This window comes from Carassius auratus, chromosome 41 (assembly GCF_003368295.1).
Source record: "Carassius auratus strain Wakin chromosome 41, ASM336829v1, whole genome shotgun sequence".
Lineage (NCBI taxonomy): Eukaryota > Metazoa > Chordata > Actinopteri > Cypriniformes > Cyprinidae > Carassius > Carassius auratus.
Window position 1 is genome coordinate 20,941,866 of NC_039283.1, and position 19,022 is coordinate 20,960,887.

The following is a 19,022-nucleotide window of genomic DNA, read 5'->3' on the forward strand; positions in this document are numbered from 1 at the left end:
AAATAAATAATAATAATAAAATCATGTCACAATGTAGCATACTACTGTTTGACTATTGTTTTTTCATGTGATACTTTTCAAAAATGTATAATAAAATATTTAAAATTACAATACAATACAATAAACTTTATTTAATAAATATTAAATAATAATATTATAAATAACAAAAAATACAAAATGCTACACATGAGTCTGACATAGCATGTTGCTAATGTACCAAAGCAGTATATTTAAAGAATAATAAGCATGTAAAATACATAGCACAGAAAGGTATAGGAGAACAACTTGAGTTGTAGAATGTTGTAGAATGTAAGCAATAATTTTCCACCCTGATAAAATAATTGAATGAACTTGAGCTTGTGGTAATGCGTTATGGGATTGATGGGAGCATGCCTATACTGTCTAAAAATGCTGTTTAGCAGCATACTGCGAGTCACAGCTCACACACTTCCAGTAAAACCGTTCCTAAAAACAAAAAACGTTCACCCATTTCATTCTAACTGATGTGAACAATATCTCAGGCATGAATCATTCAGTGAAATGACTGCGTTTGATCTGTTAAGTTCACTTATTCAGCACTGAAATGCATGCTGCTCTATATACCACACAGACTGGTCTCTATTTATCTATCAGCATGAAAAAAAAAGAAAAAAAAGGACACGTGTAAAAAGATTAGTATCTCACGTGGCTGTGAGCGAACTGTGAAGTGAAAAGACAAATGACTTCCTGGGCAAAGGATCCTAATGAAATCTTAATGATTATAAATGGTTTTAAATGATACACATCCAGCCATAGGTCTGCTCTTCTTCATCATCAATGCGATTAGAGCCAGAGAAACATATGAGAGAAATCAATGAGCTCTGACATGTTCTTCAATTACTACTATTAGACTTTTCAAAAGGCAGCTCTGTCCATAAACCCTGCTCAAATACAGCCGTGCCACATCAATCTGTCTGTAATCTGCTAATCTTAGATCCTAAAACATTTGGGACTGATATATTTCTGAGAAAGAGTGGAAAATACTGTTGTAGTATCAGTATAAATCACTACACACGCTACAGTAGTGAACTATTTATCCAGTCAAATGCACTGAGAAATCACACCAAATAAATCACATTTGAAATCTCTTTCATGTATCAATTCTTGTGGGATTAAACAGAGACCTCTGTGATTTATTTTTTCTTTCTAATTTGTTCCAAGCAAACAGCACTGAAAAGATACTCCAAAATTATGGTTTGTTGGATTCAAATGATGCATTCAAATGTTGATTACAAAATGCATGCACGTGTTACTTTGCCAAAGCGGCTACAAGGGGTGCAATAGCAAACTACAGCTCAAAATGGCATTTTGTAGAATCTGTTTTGAGTTTGAGGTCTACTGTTATCAATGTACAGCAATACAACTGAGCAGAATCAATTGTGTAGAGTATGTTTCTTGTCTGATTATAGCGATACAAGTCTCTGGGGAAAATCACAACCCAACACAACGTTCTGAGAGTTAAATCACGGCTCTAAAGAGATACTATTCCATTGAGTGATTGATTGGACGGGATGATGCCAGACGCTATATTTATCATGCAGACAGCTCCCTCCAGCAGCGCTGCACATGAGACTCTCATATTTCACGAAGAGAAGTGTTACACCGCCGCAGGGCTTCAGATTGCCATTACCCTCCTCTCATCACTGTAATGAGAACGGCTCAAAGTGCTGTGTCCGACACAAAACCCAGATGGAGATTAACACAGGATGCCAATTTACAAAATCTTTCATGCTGCTGTGATGACAAGATACATCTGTCTCTCTGGATTATGTCACACCACCTGATTGACGGAGGGAATTATCCGTACTATAGATTGCAAACAAATTCACAAAGACAATAAGAATAAGACTTATGTGGTTGTAACTTAACTTAATAACTGTGGTTGTACTCAATGGTTTATATGGATCGACAAGGACTAATCTGTAGTTTGAAAACCTGGCCAAAGGTTTGAAAAAAAAAAAATATATATATATATATATATATATATATATATATCTACCATAATTATATTGAAATATGGACCTTACCTGCTCTGCATAAAAAAAAAAAATACTTATTAGCTTTGATTCTTTGAAGTAAAGCTCCAAATGAAGAAATCAGCACCTTGAAATGTTGGCCTTACAACATTGGCCTTAAAAATAAATAAATAAAATAAAATAAATTAAAAAATATAATAATAATAATAAAATCATGGGGCTTGATTTAATATTGAATTAAAATATAAAAATGAAATAAAGACTTATTGGGTGTGATAAAAATAATGTAAGATTTTATTTTTATTTTTTAATGCCTATGTAAATAGTATAGCAGGAAGGCAGCTCACTAGGTTTTGGAACAGAGCAATAGTTTTCCAACTACTTCCTGATGACAATATCAGCTCATCTAATTTGACTTCGATCACCTGAGCTCCACCTCCAGCCAAAGTGGACATCTCTCTACCAAAGGCCAAAGTCTCCATCCAAAGCTTCTCCTGATGGTCTGTCAGGAGGTCTTGGCAGATAAGGCCATCCCTCAGGCAAATGTCTCTCTGGGGATGTTTTTTACTCATTCACAGCTGAACAGACTGTTCCTTTTTCATGCAGATTTTGCTAAGTGAATTTTCATTTAGGCCACGATGTACCTTTACACCAAACAAAACCTGCATGATATTTTTGTGTTCACGCAGTGGCTCAGGTCCATTTTCTTGATTTAGAGGCACTCTACACCTCAAATTTGGACCACTGAAGTGCTAAAACCAGAGTAAGCATAAAACATCCTCTCTTCTTGACGGAATGTGCATGGTTTCAGGTTTTCAGGTTCATTGCATCGCCTTGCTATGATAGCTATGCAATGTGTAACTATAAGAAAATGCAACCATACCTTCAAATTTGCAACAAACTTCAGGTCATTATGCAGGTTCACGATGAAATGTAACTCGCATAATGTCTGAAGCGTGCAACCTGTATGAACGCATCATAATAACATACTGTGCAGGGTGGGAAGGGATGCAACAAATATGATGATAAAAAGACAAAAAGAACAAGGGCACCATCTCTGTCCTTGAATTTACAGTATATAGAGGTGGTGATGCAGACAATCAGTTTCTATGGAAACAATGCCGTGGGTCCTTGGTGTTTCGGTTAATTGTCTGTCTAAATGAATGTAGCTTATTAAGGACTACAAATTTAGTTAAGGCATGAAATTCAAACACAACCACTATAAATACATATTTTTTTCATGTCAAATACACAAGGGCTCTGATACCCTGAATAAAATAAAATCTGCTCTTGAGCTGCACACTAATAAATTATTTTAATTGTTTTTTTGTTGTTGTTTTGCTTTTTGAAAACTGACATCGTGGAAGTGATGGATGTGATGGTCTTCATTTCACAATCATAGGGAGGAAAAAAGTTGGTTTAGCTTAAAATGAACAAACACAAAACATAAATAAAGGATACATTTTAACATCCTCTCCTTAAATTTTGTAAATAATGAGAATGTTGCAAGCTCAGATATGTCAGCAAACATGGGTCATGAATATTGAGATAAAAAAAAGGGAATAGCAGAAAAACAAAGTTCTCACTTCCATTCTAAAATGTGAGTTGCCCACATATGTAGTATTTTAAGGCCTTATATGTGCGTTCTTGACACAAAGACTATTTCAAAATCTGGCTGGTAGTACAATGCTGTTGAATTTTAGGATACATGCTTTGGGCTACGTTCTTCCTTCTGTTCTGTATCCCTCATGGAAAAGGCAATCCCAGATTCCCATGCAAGGTCAGTGGACAGGTGGTAATAAAAGGTACTAATAAGAATGTTCACATTTATTTAAAATGAACTGTTTTATCCACTACTTGTAAGTGCTGTGCATTTTTAGTCTAGAGTATTGACTCATATTAACGCCAGAGGGAAATACAACCCTTAAAGAGTGGGGGTGAAAACTTTTGAACAGGATGAAGATGTAAATAAATATATATAGTACTATATATATTTAGTACTGTCCTTCAGAAGCTACAGAAGATATTGCTGGTGTTGCTAATGAAATTTAGTCCCATCATCGACTTCTAGTCCCGATCAAAAATGGCAAATACTGACAGTGTGATATAGTCGACAGCATCTATTTTTTTTTCTCATGCTTGAAAACGGAAAGTGTCTACAACATCTTGCAAATGAAGAATGAGCTTTCAAAGCTTAGTCAGACAGTCTCTAATTGACATTTCTGAAAATGAGATGCTGATGATTTGATACAAAGCAGAAAGTCAGCATTAGTGTCTTATCGCAATATCAGAGCAGCTTCAGTTTCACTTTAACGATGAAGTTGAATGAGATGATAATATTACCATTAACATGTATTCTTTAAATATTTGAAGAGTTGTCCATTAAAAAAAACCCATTAAAAATAACAATTATGCTTTCTGACCATATTTAAATACTAGAATTTTTCTACCATCAAAGAAGCATTTCACGTACCACCTAATGCCCACAGCATCTACTGTACATCCAACTCGGCTCATCAACCCCAAACGTACCCACTGCAGGCGGCACAGAATGAGTCAGAGTCTATCAAACAGAACTCAGATTTGCATTTGAAAACAGCTTATATCGAGCATAACAGAACGCATTAAAAAAAAAAGTCAAATTACGGTGGACTATAGGCTTGTGATTAAAGTTATATAAAGAAAATATATTGACTTCGAAAGCCACTTTTCTATCTCTATTGAACTCTGCCACAATGCCACACTTTTCTGTAACTTTTTTTAAAGTGCCCATATTATGCCATTTCCAAGATTGCCTTTTTATGCAGTGTGTAATGTAGCTGCATGTGAATGTAAACGATCAGGAAAGCTGAAAGTGCACAATAAATAAAGTTATCGTCTCCCAAAATAAAGAATCGACTCTCTACAGCCTAAACGAGTTGTTAGTAATTTGAATCCCACTTCCGTGATGGCTACACGTCACAGGGTAACACATTTGCATAATTCCTGTCTATGTTCTACGTTGGTCATAGACCAACTTGACCCCGCCATCAAACATGTTATTTTATTGACGACTGCTTCTCTAATCTCAGGAAGTAAAAAACTAAACGTGAGATTCACTAAATGCTTCAGTGAAGGCTCAGTAACCTGTTTATTTGGACCAGCTGGCTCCACTGAATCACAATTTTAAAAATAATAGATGCTTATATTTTCTATTGAGCGTTTTAAATACAGAACTATGGCAATGGGGGTATCATTTCAGATGCACTGTACATGGTACACCAATCACAACAGACTGGGCCCTCTGACCAATCAGAACAGGCTCACAGAAAGGAGGTTTGCATCCATGTATTCCTAATTTTAACTAATGGATCTTATTGTAAAGTGTTTTATTGTAAGATGTCTAAAATTATATTTTTTAATTTTAATAATTATGTTATTAATGGATTTAGTTAAGTTAAAGAGAATTAAACTTCATTTTCTTACGATACTTTCTAAAGGACTTCTGCATTTGACACTGAATATCTGATTTGAAATGGTCCGACTAGAGGCTAATAATACCACAGAAACCTACGGAAATGAAAAAAAAAAAAGAGTTGAAACATCTCATGATCGTCTGTGTGCTGTGAACACAAGCTTCAGGAGCCACTCACAAACCTCACTGACTCTTTATGACTTGTAAGGCAATGCTAAGTAACCTCTTTATGGCTTTGTTTTCCTTCTTGTTCCCGCTTGCTAGTTTCATGTATATTAGTCATGAGATTGCATAACTAACCCCCAGAGAACTGCCACCAAAAATCATGCCTCTGACATATTGCAAAAAAAAAAGTCACCTGATGAGTCAATGTAATCGCTGCTGACATCACTTCCTGTTTTCTCAAAGCACATATTGGCTGATCCATCACGCCTCAGTGAACACATACAGACAGAAAGATCACCATTGAAAGCAAACACTTTTTGCCTCTTCAGCTATATCACTGTTCCTTATACATAATATGAATCCATCCATTCACATGTTCATTTAACGCAATATGATCAGCGTTTCGCTTCAAAGGTCTGCGTATGCTTCCAGTCACTTTCTAACAAAGGAAATCACGTTCCTATCTCCCTCATTACAAACTTGATCAGAGACTAATGCATCGGTCAGAGCCCCAGATGACAAGAGCTCTGTCAAAACTGAGAGATGAAGAACATGAGCTCAGAAGTATCACAAATGTGGTGATGAGAGAAAGAGCTGGACTGATGCACCCCTGATGCATATATGGGTGAATCTTATTTCATCAAGTAATCAAAAGAAAGCAGATATGATCTTTTGTACAGGTATTAAGAAAATTAAATCTGTTTTTCATGACACTGGCATTATTTCATCACAATTAAGACTATGGTCTTGATTATTAATGGTAGTAAATCTCATTTTCTTTCTGCTGTTTAAGTTTATATTTAAGTAAAACAAATAAATAAATACATTACAGAATCAAATGTTTATTATAGTTAACAAACACTACAATAAAACCTAATACAAACATTTTTGTTTATATTTATGTATATATGGATGGATGGATGGATGGATGGATATATATATATTCAAAATTCAAAATATAAATAAACTACAATTAAAAACTAGTAAAAATTACAAAAACATATACATATATATATAAACTACAAACTACAATAGTATCTCAATAATACTAAAATAACAAAAATTATAAAGTATTTTACAGCATAGCAATTACAGTATTTTACTGTAACATAATTATACCTCTAAAAATCATTGTGTGTCATTTGTGTCAAATATTGTTTTCATTTTAATGAGAATGGCTGTTAGCTACAGTATAAAACAAAATTATATCAAATACAAAATCTAACTCTAAATAACAGAATCAGGGACTGCTTAATTCTCGTGAAAATAAGGTCAAATTTTATAATAAGATCAAGTGAATATGAAGCTGTATCTGAATGGAGGCCTTTACATGGGCAAAAGGGTTATTAGAAGACATTAAAATAAAACACATTTAATAAACCTCAAATAAAGCCGTCATAAGCGTTGAATTTTAGTTGCAGCACATTAATATACCATACAGACACTAAACACACATAAGCTGAAACATGGCTGATTCATCCATCATGAGCAGGTCACCATGGCTGGCCATCTACTGTATCTATACACTCATTTCACTGGACTAGAGTTGGGAGCTTTTCCAACAATTATTATTATTATTATTGTTGCAATTGCTTTTGTAAAAAACTAATACAAATTTACAAAAAAAAAAAAAAAAAAAAAAAAAAAAAAAAATTATATATATATATATATATATATATATATATATATATATATATATATATATATATATATATATACGGTATATAATAAAACTAATTCAAAAGTTAGTGAAAATTATGGAAGTACCACAATGACGCTAAAATAACACTGGATGTAATGTTTGTAAACATTTTGTTTTATTTAACAGTTTTAAATAAATAAATACTAAAAGTAACTGTACTTTTGACAAAAAATGTTAAATATAATTTGAATACTGTATTATCAATTTTTTGTATTACTATCAATTTAAGGGTAAAACTTGGAAAGTCTGAAAACCATTCAAGTGCACCTTGTTTAGGCATGAACAGTAAATATGTTTATATCCAACGGAATGTCTTGTAGTTATGGTATAAGATACAGATGGTTGCCATGGCTATAGTTTACCTGAGGTCCATCTCTGAGACTGTCCTCTGGGCCACACCCTCTTCAGACTCCTCCTCCAGCTCTGCCTCCTCTCTGTCTACACTATCTGTCTGTCTCCTAAGCTTTCCTGCCCTCCCCCCTCCTCTCTTGCTCCCTCTGTCCTCTAACCCTCCATCCTCCCGTCCCTCCTGTAACGCCTCCCCCACCGACTCCTCCCTCTCCCTGTAGAGGCTCCGCCCCTGCACTTCATTGCTGTGGGTGTGGCTGGCAGAAGTAGAAGCAGAGGTGCAAGCAGCATGCAGAACAAAAATGAAGCACAGAAAAGGTGTCAACAGTACTTGAATGTAAACTGCAACGTAAGAATGAATGAATGACAACACAACCAAATAACGCAATGCAAACAGTAAAAACAACAGAGGCACATATGATGGAACAAAATGTGTTGCACAGCTCGCAGAACTTAAATATTCACATCTAGTATGTTGTATGAGAGTGCACTAGGTTGATGGTGATTATTTACTAATAGTAAATGTAACTTTGTGTTCAGTTACACAGAGCCAATTTAGAAAATAATTGGATGACAGACAAACGCTATAAAATTATACTGTCATTCAAAAGCTTGAGGTCAGTACAATATATTTTTTTAAAGAAGTCTGTTGTGCTTACCAAGAAAATTGACGACCCCAAGCATTTGAAATGGTGTTCACATTCACTTGAAAATGTAATGACTTTAAAATGTTTAGTCTGCATTGATTTGAAGCCAAACTCACTCAAACTGAACCCAATCCTGAACGCCCTTATACCCAGAAAATGATGAGGCCTACAGAACTATATTTCTCTCAGGCCATGTACACACTGCAGCTAAATATGATCATCACTCCTTTTCTGTGTGCTTAATCGTGTTCTGCACACAGCAGGTATTTACAAGAGTGATAACTTCATTCTATAACCAAATGTATGCCTGGAAGTTTCAGATATGAGATGCATCTTGACCCATTCGTAAATATGGATACCAGTTTAACCAAAGCGAGTTAGAAATGAGAAACATAACAAGCAATTCATTACAGAGCCAACAATATTTATAGCGCTGACGTAGAATTAAATTTTCACACAGTCAGACTAATATTTGGCTAAGAACTGTCCACTTTAACTTTAACTGAAAGAGACTGTTTTAAGAGACCAACTACAGCCATTCAAGACAATAAATGTTCATCAAGCAGTTAATATGGATTATTTCACATATGAACTGCTTTGAATTTCCATTTAACTTCCTTACATCCAAATTCAAATTCTGTGTCCATTTTCAATTCAAATTCAGGAATTACACTGTAATAAGGCATTTTCAGTTCTGAATGGTAAATAAGAAGAAAACGGGTAAATAAAGATGTATCCGGGCAGACTGGTAAGACATTTCCTTGAAGCGGGTCAATTAAATTAAAACGGCAAGGGTTTGGATAGTTTTTGCTAGTTATGTGTGCAATATGCATTTGACGGTCTGTGAACGGATGGTGGGTGGTATGATTAATAATCATACCACCCATAATAACTTGTAATAACTGCCAAATGGAAATGGTTTTTCCAAAACTAAATCTAAAAGTATTTTTATGATTTGAAAAATTGAAACAAAAAAAATAAAAAAGAAAAAGAAAACTGAAAAAAATGAAAATAAAATCGCATTGAATAATACTGTAATAATAAATTTTTAGTTTGGTCTAAAACACCGAATTACTAAACTGTTATTAGCTATTATTAATTATTAGTTAAACTATTGGCATACATGTTTCTTGTCTACAGCCAGGAGATGCCAAAACATGAGGAATTCACTCCTACACTAATCAGTATGTACGTGGCCTCAAAGAACAGCCCTCACTGTGGACTATACCTGGACTAAACTCTAACGCACAGGTTTGACAGTGATTCTGACTCGAGAAGAGGCCGTCTCACCTGATCTTGCGGCTGCCCCGCGGCCGTTCTGATTGGACAGAGATGTAGCTCATGCTGCTGAATCGAGACGCACTGCTGGTTCTCGACACAGCGGACACGTCGCTAACATCACTGTCCGAAGACTTGGCCGAGAGGTTTTCTCCCCGCTGAGGATCCCTGGCTGAACGCTGCAGAACAAACACAACACAAGCAGTCAGATGCTTAGAGACAGCAAACAGAAAATACAAAGGGGCATAGAGGGCATAGAGAATAGGGAGAAGGGCAAAAATGACAGTAGGATTTTTTTTTGGGGGGGGGGGGGTTACTTTTCTATGCATTACTTCCATGTTAGAGGCAGAGAAATTTCACACAAACTAAGAGCTTAATCTAAAATATCTACAATGAATTAAAAATAACAAATGATAATAATGAAAAACAATAACAACAGCAGAAATGACAACTATTCAAATATAAATAATAAATTCAAAAAGAATAAAAATTGATGTACATATCAACCATCAAATAACAACAACAAATAAATATAAAAATAATTAATATAAATAAATAGACAAAATAATACATGACTAATAATAATAATAATAATAAAATTCTATTAATGAGAATTACTTAAACTCAAACTGTACAATATGTGTTTGATTTCCAAGGAATGCATGAACTGATAACGTTTACCCTGAATGCAAAGTTGCTTGTTTTGGATAAAAGCAAAAATACATATATTATATATGTTTTTTTTTTTTTAAAGAAGCCTAAAAAAAGACAACAAGCATCATTAAAATGAAAGCCACTGCATTTACACTAAGGGGTTCCTGGCTATTCTCTCTTGGATAGACATGGAGAGGTACAGCACTGTGGGATCTTATGTAACATTTATTTATAAGTTGCTCATGGCTTGCTATGCTGATTATAAACATTACGTCCTAAATGGCGCCTCTATTAGACAAACCAAACAAACAGAGTCTTTACCTGCTTTAAATAGAATTCTGCACAACTCGAGTGCCTGTACAATGCTTTTCATACCACACGCTTAAAAGGATACAAAGGGAAGGCGATATGACTGTATATGGCACTTAATCTCAGCACAATGTCCAGTGAACACAAACACTAATGTATATCCTGAACAGAGTCCCTAAACCTGGAAGACTATATAGGTCTATAAAAATCTCCCAACTGCGGGAAGTGGGTCACCAAACACACATCATGTTTTATCTATGTTGACTTCAGATCAAATAAGCAATCTGAATGGCTAAAAAGTGCTCTTGGATCTAGTTAAACTACTTGGATCTAGTTTAACTTAGTTAGCAAAACTAAAGCTACAAGCAAAAAGTAGCTATTGTAACTAAACCGATGCATTTAAAGTGCGTGAAAGAAGAACTCGTAAACTAAAATAAAATAAATAAAATAAAAAATAATTAAAATAAAATAAAAACTTTAAACATAACGTGCACAAGCATGCATGCAAATATTTTGAGATTAATAAATCAAAACAAGAATTACCTTGTCCATGTGAACATTTACATTTTTTTTTTAAACGTTGGTTTTGAACAGTTTTTCTACCAGTAGAGCAGTAGACCACAGTACTTGCCTTGTGATAGTCCTGTTCCAGTCTGGAGTCTGAGCCTGTTCCCTGTTTGTACTTGTTCATCTTCAGTTTCATCTGCCGCGTCCGCTCCTCAACATCCATAGCACCTATGGATCACAGCAGACGTCAATGAGGTTGCGTGTTTGGAAGCTTGTTGAAAAAATGCCTCACTAATGAAGCATGTGAATAATGTGCAATGGTTTAACAAAAATCTTTCCCATCTACAACAGTAATGTACAACACTGAACTAACAGCGCTAACTAATAACATTTGTCATGAGGTGTGTTTCATACAATGCAAGCATGATCACATGCAGCTAATGTTTCTTAAAATTAATTACCATCTGATCTTTATGTTTTACACCAATCTGTCCACCCATAAAAAATATTGAAAAAAAATCTCCATCAAAATGCCTGTCTTCATTATTAAAGACACTGCTGTTTAAATTTCTCAACACATTTTCATATTATAAATAATGCAGAGAAGAAATATATAAATAAAATTACTGTAGGAAATTACAGAGGAGACAGTACAGCGTTCAATAATCAAGAAGCTAACAAAATTTTAGGTCTTTTTACGAGAGTTGGCTTGTGTAATAAACCCTTCTCAAGTCACACAAACCTGACACACACTTTACAACATCTGAATATTAAAGAGTCCTTCACTATTAATAAATCAGAGCATAAAATAAATGAAGTGCATGTGCAAGGTTCAATTAAATTATATTGTGGTATATTTTAGTGTTAGTATAATTTAGTACTAAATACATTTAGTGTTATGTAATACTCTAAATGGTTGCTAGGGGGTTTTATGAGACTGCAGCGTGTTTTTAAGCAGTGCCCGCGTGTTGGGTGTGTTTTTAACATGTAATTTAGTTGCTAGAGTATCCTTAAGCAGTTACAACTAGGGATGGGTACAGAAACCCGGTATTAAAATTGCCCCGGGGCTAAATTATGAAAGACTGTGGTATCAGTAAGATCTGATGGTATCGTTTCTGCTTTCGGTACTGGAGGGGAAAAAAATAATGTATACTATGTATTTTTGCTTAATAATGTTATCGTGCACATTTTGTCTCACCAAACATTTCTAATGTGCGATCATATTAAGTTTGTCTGTGAGATCTGCGAGATCTCTCATGCGCGCCGCGGAGGCTGTCTGTCAGTCACACACACACTACAAGAACGAGCGCGGCGCACACACACGCATCGGCCGTTCACATATCGCGTCTTTTGTGCGCTCAAGTTCGTTAATTCCAATGTAGGTGCAGTATGCGTTCTTAATGGAAGCGACGTGGTCGCGTCGTGCAAGGTGTGACAAGCTCGTTTTTTTCAGGCGTGCCTGCACCGCATCGAGTTAAAAACATCTCATCTTCCTCATCTTTTCCGTAACAACGTTGAAAGCTCAGCCAAGATGAAGGAACAGCTGATCACAGCTGTATGTGGATTTTTAAATTAATTTAGTAGCAGAGCTACTGCAAGCAGTTTTTAGTGCTGAAAATCCACTCCTGCTTAATACAAAGAGTGACGATGGAAGAGACAGCAAAACGTTCCAAAGTGCGGTTATACTTCATAGAGTTGATGCAGACAACACTCGTTGTCATAAGTGCAACAAAAATTTTGCATGTAAGGGCGGAAACACAAGCAATCTGTCAAAGCATCTTTCAAAAGTGCATTATGTGCAGACAGAAACGCAAAGTTTTCGACTGCCTAACACAACACAAAGTACCGATAAGAATACCGGACCGTTAAGCAGTATCAGTAAGAGTAGTAATACCGTTAAAACCTTAACAATACCCATCCCTAGTTACAAGGGGGTTGTTTTCAGCATGTTACTATATAGTTTCTAGGGTGGTTCCTTAATGGCCTGAGTCTCTGTAATACTAAGACTAATACTAAGACTAATATTGATGAAAATCACAATTTGATGTTTGTCCATATAGCAAAAAGTCATATAAATGTACAACTACAAGCAGAATTTGTCTGAAAAAAAAAAAAACTTTGTCAGTGCAGGTGCCGTAAATTTCAACAGTAATTTTTTCTTTCAATTAGCATTTGTGCTGTTAAGTAATTACCCAATATTTAGTGCTCTCAGAATCATTAGATTCATTGGATTTAATTGCAGCGCTATAGAGAAGTTCATGCATGTAGGATATTTTTTTATCTTAATGCCACATTCACAACTGAAATCACTTTCAGAAAGCTTTGCAGCATGGGAAACCTTCCTCAAAGTCAATCCATTTTCAAGTTTAGATATCTGCAATGCCAAAACCATACAACACACTTCATTCTCAATACTCTCTCTATTGCTTTAAAGTTGTTCAAAGTGAGATGGGGGGTTGAAAGTGGATGCAAATAAAACTGAAATTGACATTAACACCTTCTGAAAATAGCAACGATGTGATATATCTGCACTTATAATGTCATGAAGCCAGCTTCATTAGCTCAAGCCATAACCAAGAACGGGTTCAGGAGGTAAAACCACTCAAAAAAAGGCACTTTTAATGTGGAAATGAAAATATTGAAAAAAAAAAAAAACATATATATATACTTTTTCGACAGTCCACTGCCATAAAACTCTACGAATAACAAAAAAATCTAACTCAAACAGCTTAATTATTACTTTTATTCAGTAAGGACAAATTCAATTTAATCAAAATGATAAAAAACTAAATGGCAGAAAATATTGAAGTTACTATTTTATTTTAAATAAGAACGATCATAATCACTCATGATTATGACTGGAGCGGATAAGGAAGCTTATGGGCTTCACAGCAAACAGTAACTCTTATGATTTGCAATAAAGAAACTAAGTGAATAAAAATGGGCAGAGAGAAGGAGTGATGGATTTAAAAGCCAGAGAAGACAACCAAACAGCAGAAAGAGATGGGGTTCGCTTTTCAGGCACAGTCCCAGCATTTACTCCTCTATGGTTTTTACACTCATTACAACATAGAAAAATTATAACAGCTACTGTAGAATTGAATAGATTTAACTGTCTGCTGCAGTGCAAACTGATAATAGTTGAATCTCACAAAGCCTGTAAAAAATTTTCATCTACAGGTCCTTCTCCAAAAATTAGCATATTGTGATAAAGTTCATTAGTTTCCATAATGTAATGATAAAAATTAAACTTTCATATATTTTAGATTCATTGCACACCAACTGAAATATTTCAGGTCTTTTATTTTTTTAATACTGATGATTTTGGCATACAGCTCATGAAAACCCAAAATGCCTGTCTCAAAAAATTAGCATTTTTAAGAAGGACCTGTATATATACACAATACATGTAAAAGCGCATTCTAATTGATACCATATTCCGTTATTAATATTATTAATTTATATTATTTTTAATGCATATTATAATTTATGTCAAATTAATAAAAAAAGGTTTAATATATTATTGTAATTTACTTAAAAAAAAAAAAAAAAAAAAAAAAAAAAAAAAATATATATATATATATATATATATATATATATATATATATATATATATATATATATATATATATATATATATATATATATATATATATATAATTATTATTTTTTTTTTCAGAATTGAGCTTTAGGAATCACAATTCTGAGAACAGAAGTAGGTATTGTGGAATATAAACTTGCAAGTTGCAGTCTTCTTTTTTTCTTTCTTTTTTTATACCCTGTACGGAAACAAGCTTTCAAAGAAAATATGTGTTCTTTGTGAGATAAACCCTAATGTTGACACTGCTCACTGACCTTCTGGAATATCCATTAGCTAGATTCTCAAGATGATAAATCAGTTTTCATTTTTGAGTGAGCTGTTCCTGAACAGGAGTGTGACAAACAGAGAGGAGCTGGGACACGGCATAGAGGACGACGAGAAAAGCAAAGCAGAAGAAAGGACAGACCTGAGTTTGTCCGACCGGGGGAGTCCATGTCTTCTGGGAGGGGGGGAGTTAGGGGTGAGGGGGTCACATCACAAAAATGGACAGACAGACAGACAGAGGAGAGGGGTGTGAGAAGAGGTATGCAGAAAGAAGGACGAGAAACCAGGGGCAAAAACACACGGGAAGGAACACATCAACAACAACACCACCACAAACACCACACAAAAAATGAGGGAAACACACGACAAGCAGATAAAACCAAGAAGTTCCATGATACAAAAAGAAAAGATATTAAAGAAGAGCAATAAAAAATAAATCACAGTTCAGTGAGAAAACACGAAGAACAGCCAGTCCTGCTTCAAAACAAACCCTGAAACACTAGAGGAATGTTAATAGTACATGCAGTCAGGAATGAATTACAAAAAGACCTGTGGAAAGAAAGGAGGATAGAAGAGAAAGGAGGATGACAGTCACCACAAACCCTGAAGAGAAATAACCTTCATTTGACAAGACCAGGACCTGACACCAGTCGGATGCTACACAACACTCACAGATATGCTACAATGTCGAAGCAAAATAACAACAACAACCATTTATTGCACAAAGTTAGTGTCATACTCCAGGTGATTCGAAGTCTTACAGTAATTTTCTGGCAGTTAATTTGTTTAAAGCGCTCTTTTAAAATGTAAAATTGCTGCAACACATGGTCCTGATTGGTTTAGGTTATGGGTCAGTAAGATTTATTTTTTGAAAGAAATTAATAGTTTTAAATATTGTTACACAATATTACTGTTTTACTGTATTTTTGATCAAATAAATGCATCCTTGGAAAGCATAAGAGACTTTTTTCAAAAACATAAAATATTTTTGTGTGGCAGTTTACAAAAACACTAAATCAAAAACCCCTGACAGCAATTCTTTCATTGGTGGCCATTGAGTTGTTTAGAAACTCTGATTTGACAAAAAAAGGAATAAATAAAATAAAGATAATAATAATAATAATAATAATAATAATAATAATAATAATAATAATAATAATAATTACACATCAACAAAAAACAAAAATGCTTTGCAGCTAGAGTGGACATTTTGCAGCCATTTGTAATGTATATTATCTGCTGCAATGCATAATGCATCACACCATGAATAATTCATAAATCTCTAAAAGGCCACAAAATTTATAAAATGTAACTTTAATATAGTCACAATCGGCTGCAAGTCACTCATTTCCATTTGAACAATGAAACAGACTGAAACTGCACTACAAATTGCTGTCACTTCCCATTTACTGTAAGCATGCCCAAGGTGAATATATCTACAGTACCTTAAAGAATATCACAAAAAACTAACAAAAAAAAAACAATGAAGAACCTTTACCATTCATGGTACTCGAAGAAAAATAATGGTTATTTTTAGAACTGCTCACTGAAAGTTTCTTTGAGGATTTAAAAATGGCTGGCATCACTGGAACAAAAACCCTTTTTGGAACCTTTATTTTTAAGAATGTAGACAGAACTTCATCCTTCACTTCACTCATCTCTGAATCAACCTCTGGAGAAAGTGTCCTGCTGATCCTTCAGTTCAGCCCTGATCACAGATATCCCAGAATCCTTGTTTAGATCATTTGTTCAGTGCTGGTTTAGTATCTTTTATAATGGCTCTGGAGTCTAAGGCCACTTTGCGCTAATTGGACACCTTCCTCCGCTCCATATTTAAAATCTTGTTCTGTGTCTTCACAGAGCACACAATCTGCTGATACGGCTAATTTGTATTTTTTTTCTCATTGTTTCATTGTTCTCTTGAGCTGTGCTTTGATTCGCCGCAGCATTAATCATGCCACGACCCCGCATGCATAATCTTGTGTACCCAAGCACATTTTTTATGCATTAATCACCCTCAAGATGATGTCATTCCCCAAAGACGGATGCACTGATGGAACATTAATTAACTGGACCTGATATGGACCCTGTTAACCCCCCAACACACACACACACAATCGTCTTATCAGAAAGCTAAGATCCTGAGAGCAAGACAAACGCTGTCCTGTTTGCTACTGACTATGCTCGTCTCATTTGAATTTAGCTAAGTAATACATATAGTGATACAGTGCACATTTTCAATTCAATTCAATTTAATTCAAGTTTATTTGTATAGCGGGTTTTTACAATACAAATCATTGCAAAGCAACTTCGAAAAAAAATAGAAAGTTTATTTTTAATTGTGGTAATACATTTTTTTTATAATTATTTAATTGCATAAAAGACCAAAAGAATCTAACACCCCCAATTGTTTGAAATTTAATACAACATACAACATTTTTTACTAAAAATAACCAATCAATGAATTGCATTTATGATGTCTCTTGAAGGAAAAGATAATAGAGCTAAACTACCGTGATTTATTTATCCATACAAAAATTATAGATGATTTTTATTTTATAACTAATTTGGTTTTAGATGTAAAAGCAACCAAACAGTGTGTTTTCTTTAATGTATTATTTACGGGTGGGTTTTTTAAAAAGGGTTGATATTACAATAATAAATGGGTGTGGAAAAACCTAATACTTAAAATAAATGCCGAGCAGTGTCAGTCCTTGTACGTCAGTACAGAAAACCTTGTGCCAGATTTTCTATTGACCAGCCGATTGACTTACACCCTCCACATTTACTTCACCTGACTGTATCGATTGCACTTATTCATCCAGAGATTTAGAGCTTGAAGCCAGACTTCAAAATCATTCAGAGGAAGAGTGGAAAGAGCAGACAGGGTCAAGATCAGAGAGGTCAGAGGTCAAACCTGTCTGAGCAGTTTCGTGCGTCTCCTCCTGAAGGCCGTTAGACGATTGACCAGCACTGACCACTGAGCTCTGCTGGTCCACCCATTTCACCTCTTATCATGCAGGTCATTGACAGAGAGACACAGGCAGCGTTAACATACGGCTCGATGTGTGTCAGAGAAACTGAGGGATTACAATTCCCTTATTTTTGTGCAGGTGCAGTTTCCAAACAGTGGTCAAACTTCCTTTAGTTTCACTTCAAAAGTGTGCTTGTGCCATTTCATTCTTTATTTTCTATTTTAAATGCCAGTTGGTTTCATATGTCATATCTAATGCAATACATTCAGACTGGCTTAGATATTCAAATACTTTATGAATCCACTACATATTTCATTCATCAGTGTTTGTTTCTGAAATACGGTCTCTGGACATTACTCTTGTGTATTTAGTTTCCGCTAAAACCATGTATTAAGCTGGCATCCTAAAATAAATCAAAAGGCTGAAGAGGTAGACAGAGATGATAATTCAGCACCAAAGCAATGAACAGCTCCTTTCTACACATGACTGTGCGTCATCTGCTGTTTAAACCATGCAACTGCATCCTACTAATCAAGTCAGTCTGCAGAGCCACTGACTTACACTTCTATCAAAATATGACATTTTATAACATCTTAATTTCACTCTGAAGCATGAGTATAGAAACATCTTAAAATGACTTTAAACAGAACAGTCTTTTAAATAAGCTGAATGTCTATCTGGCTGTATTTAGAGTTAGAGTTACAAGCTATAGCACACAACATTTATCCAGACACAATCCAGATCCTTTTAATTCAATACAATCTCTCTAAAAGTCCCTCATTATTCACAGCAAAATGCACTGAAACACTGACAACCCACACAAGAGAGATATATAGTGTATGAGATACGTGAAGAGGGAGAGATTGACCTAGAAACAGACTCATCCATGCAGAACTCAAGCAAGATCTTAGACACATCAATCCTTCATCAACATAAAAAAAAAAAGCGATATTAAAGATGTAAGGACTGGGCAATAAGTAAAAATGTCCCTAAAGGAACAATTATTAAACATTTGCAATTCATAAGTGACAATAAAACAACACACAATGTAAACTTTCTTTTTTGGTATGCACTTAGACTAGAATTGCAAATTAAGAATTGAT

The 19,022-nt window shown here is 34.7% G+C and overlaps 1 protein-coding gene across 1 annotated transcript in view; it reads right to left on the minus strand.

The window, feature by feature from the left end:
- The window catches only part of LOC113059237 (regulating synaptic membrane exocytosis protein 2-like), a 136,116-nt gene that overhangs the window by 25,362 nt on the left and 91,732 nt on the right, over positions 1–19,022 (minus strand). Inside the window, 3 exon segments of the mRNA XM_026227582.1 lie at positions 9,622–9,788; positions 11,204–11,307; positions 15,087–15,119. Coding sequence (XP_026083367.1) covers positions 9,622–9,788; positions 11,204–11,307; positions 15,087–15,119 — 304 coding nt within the window.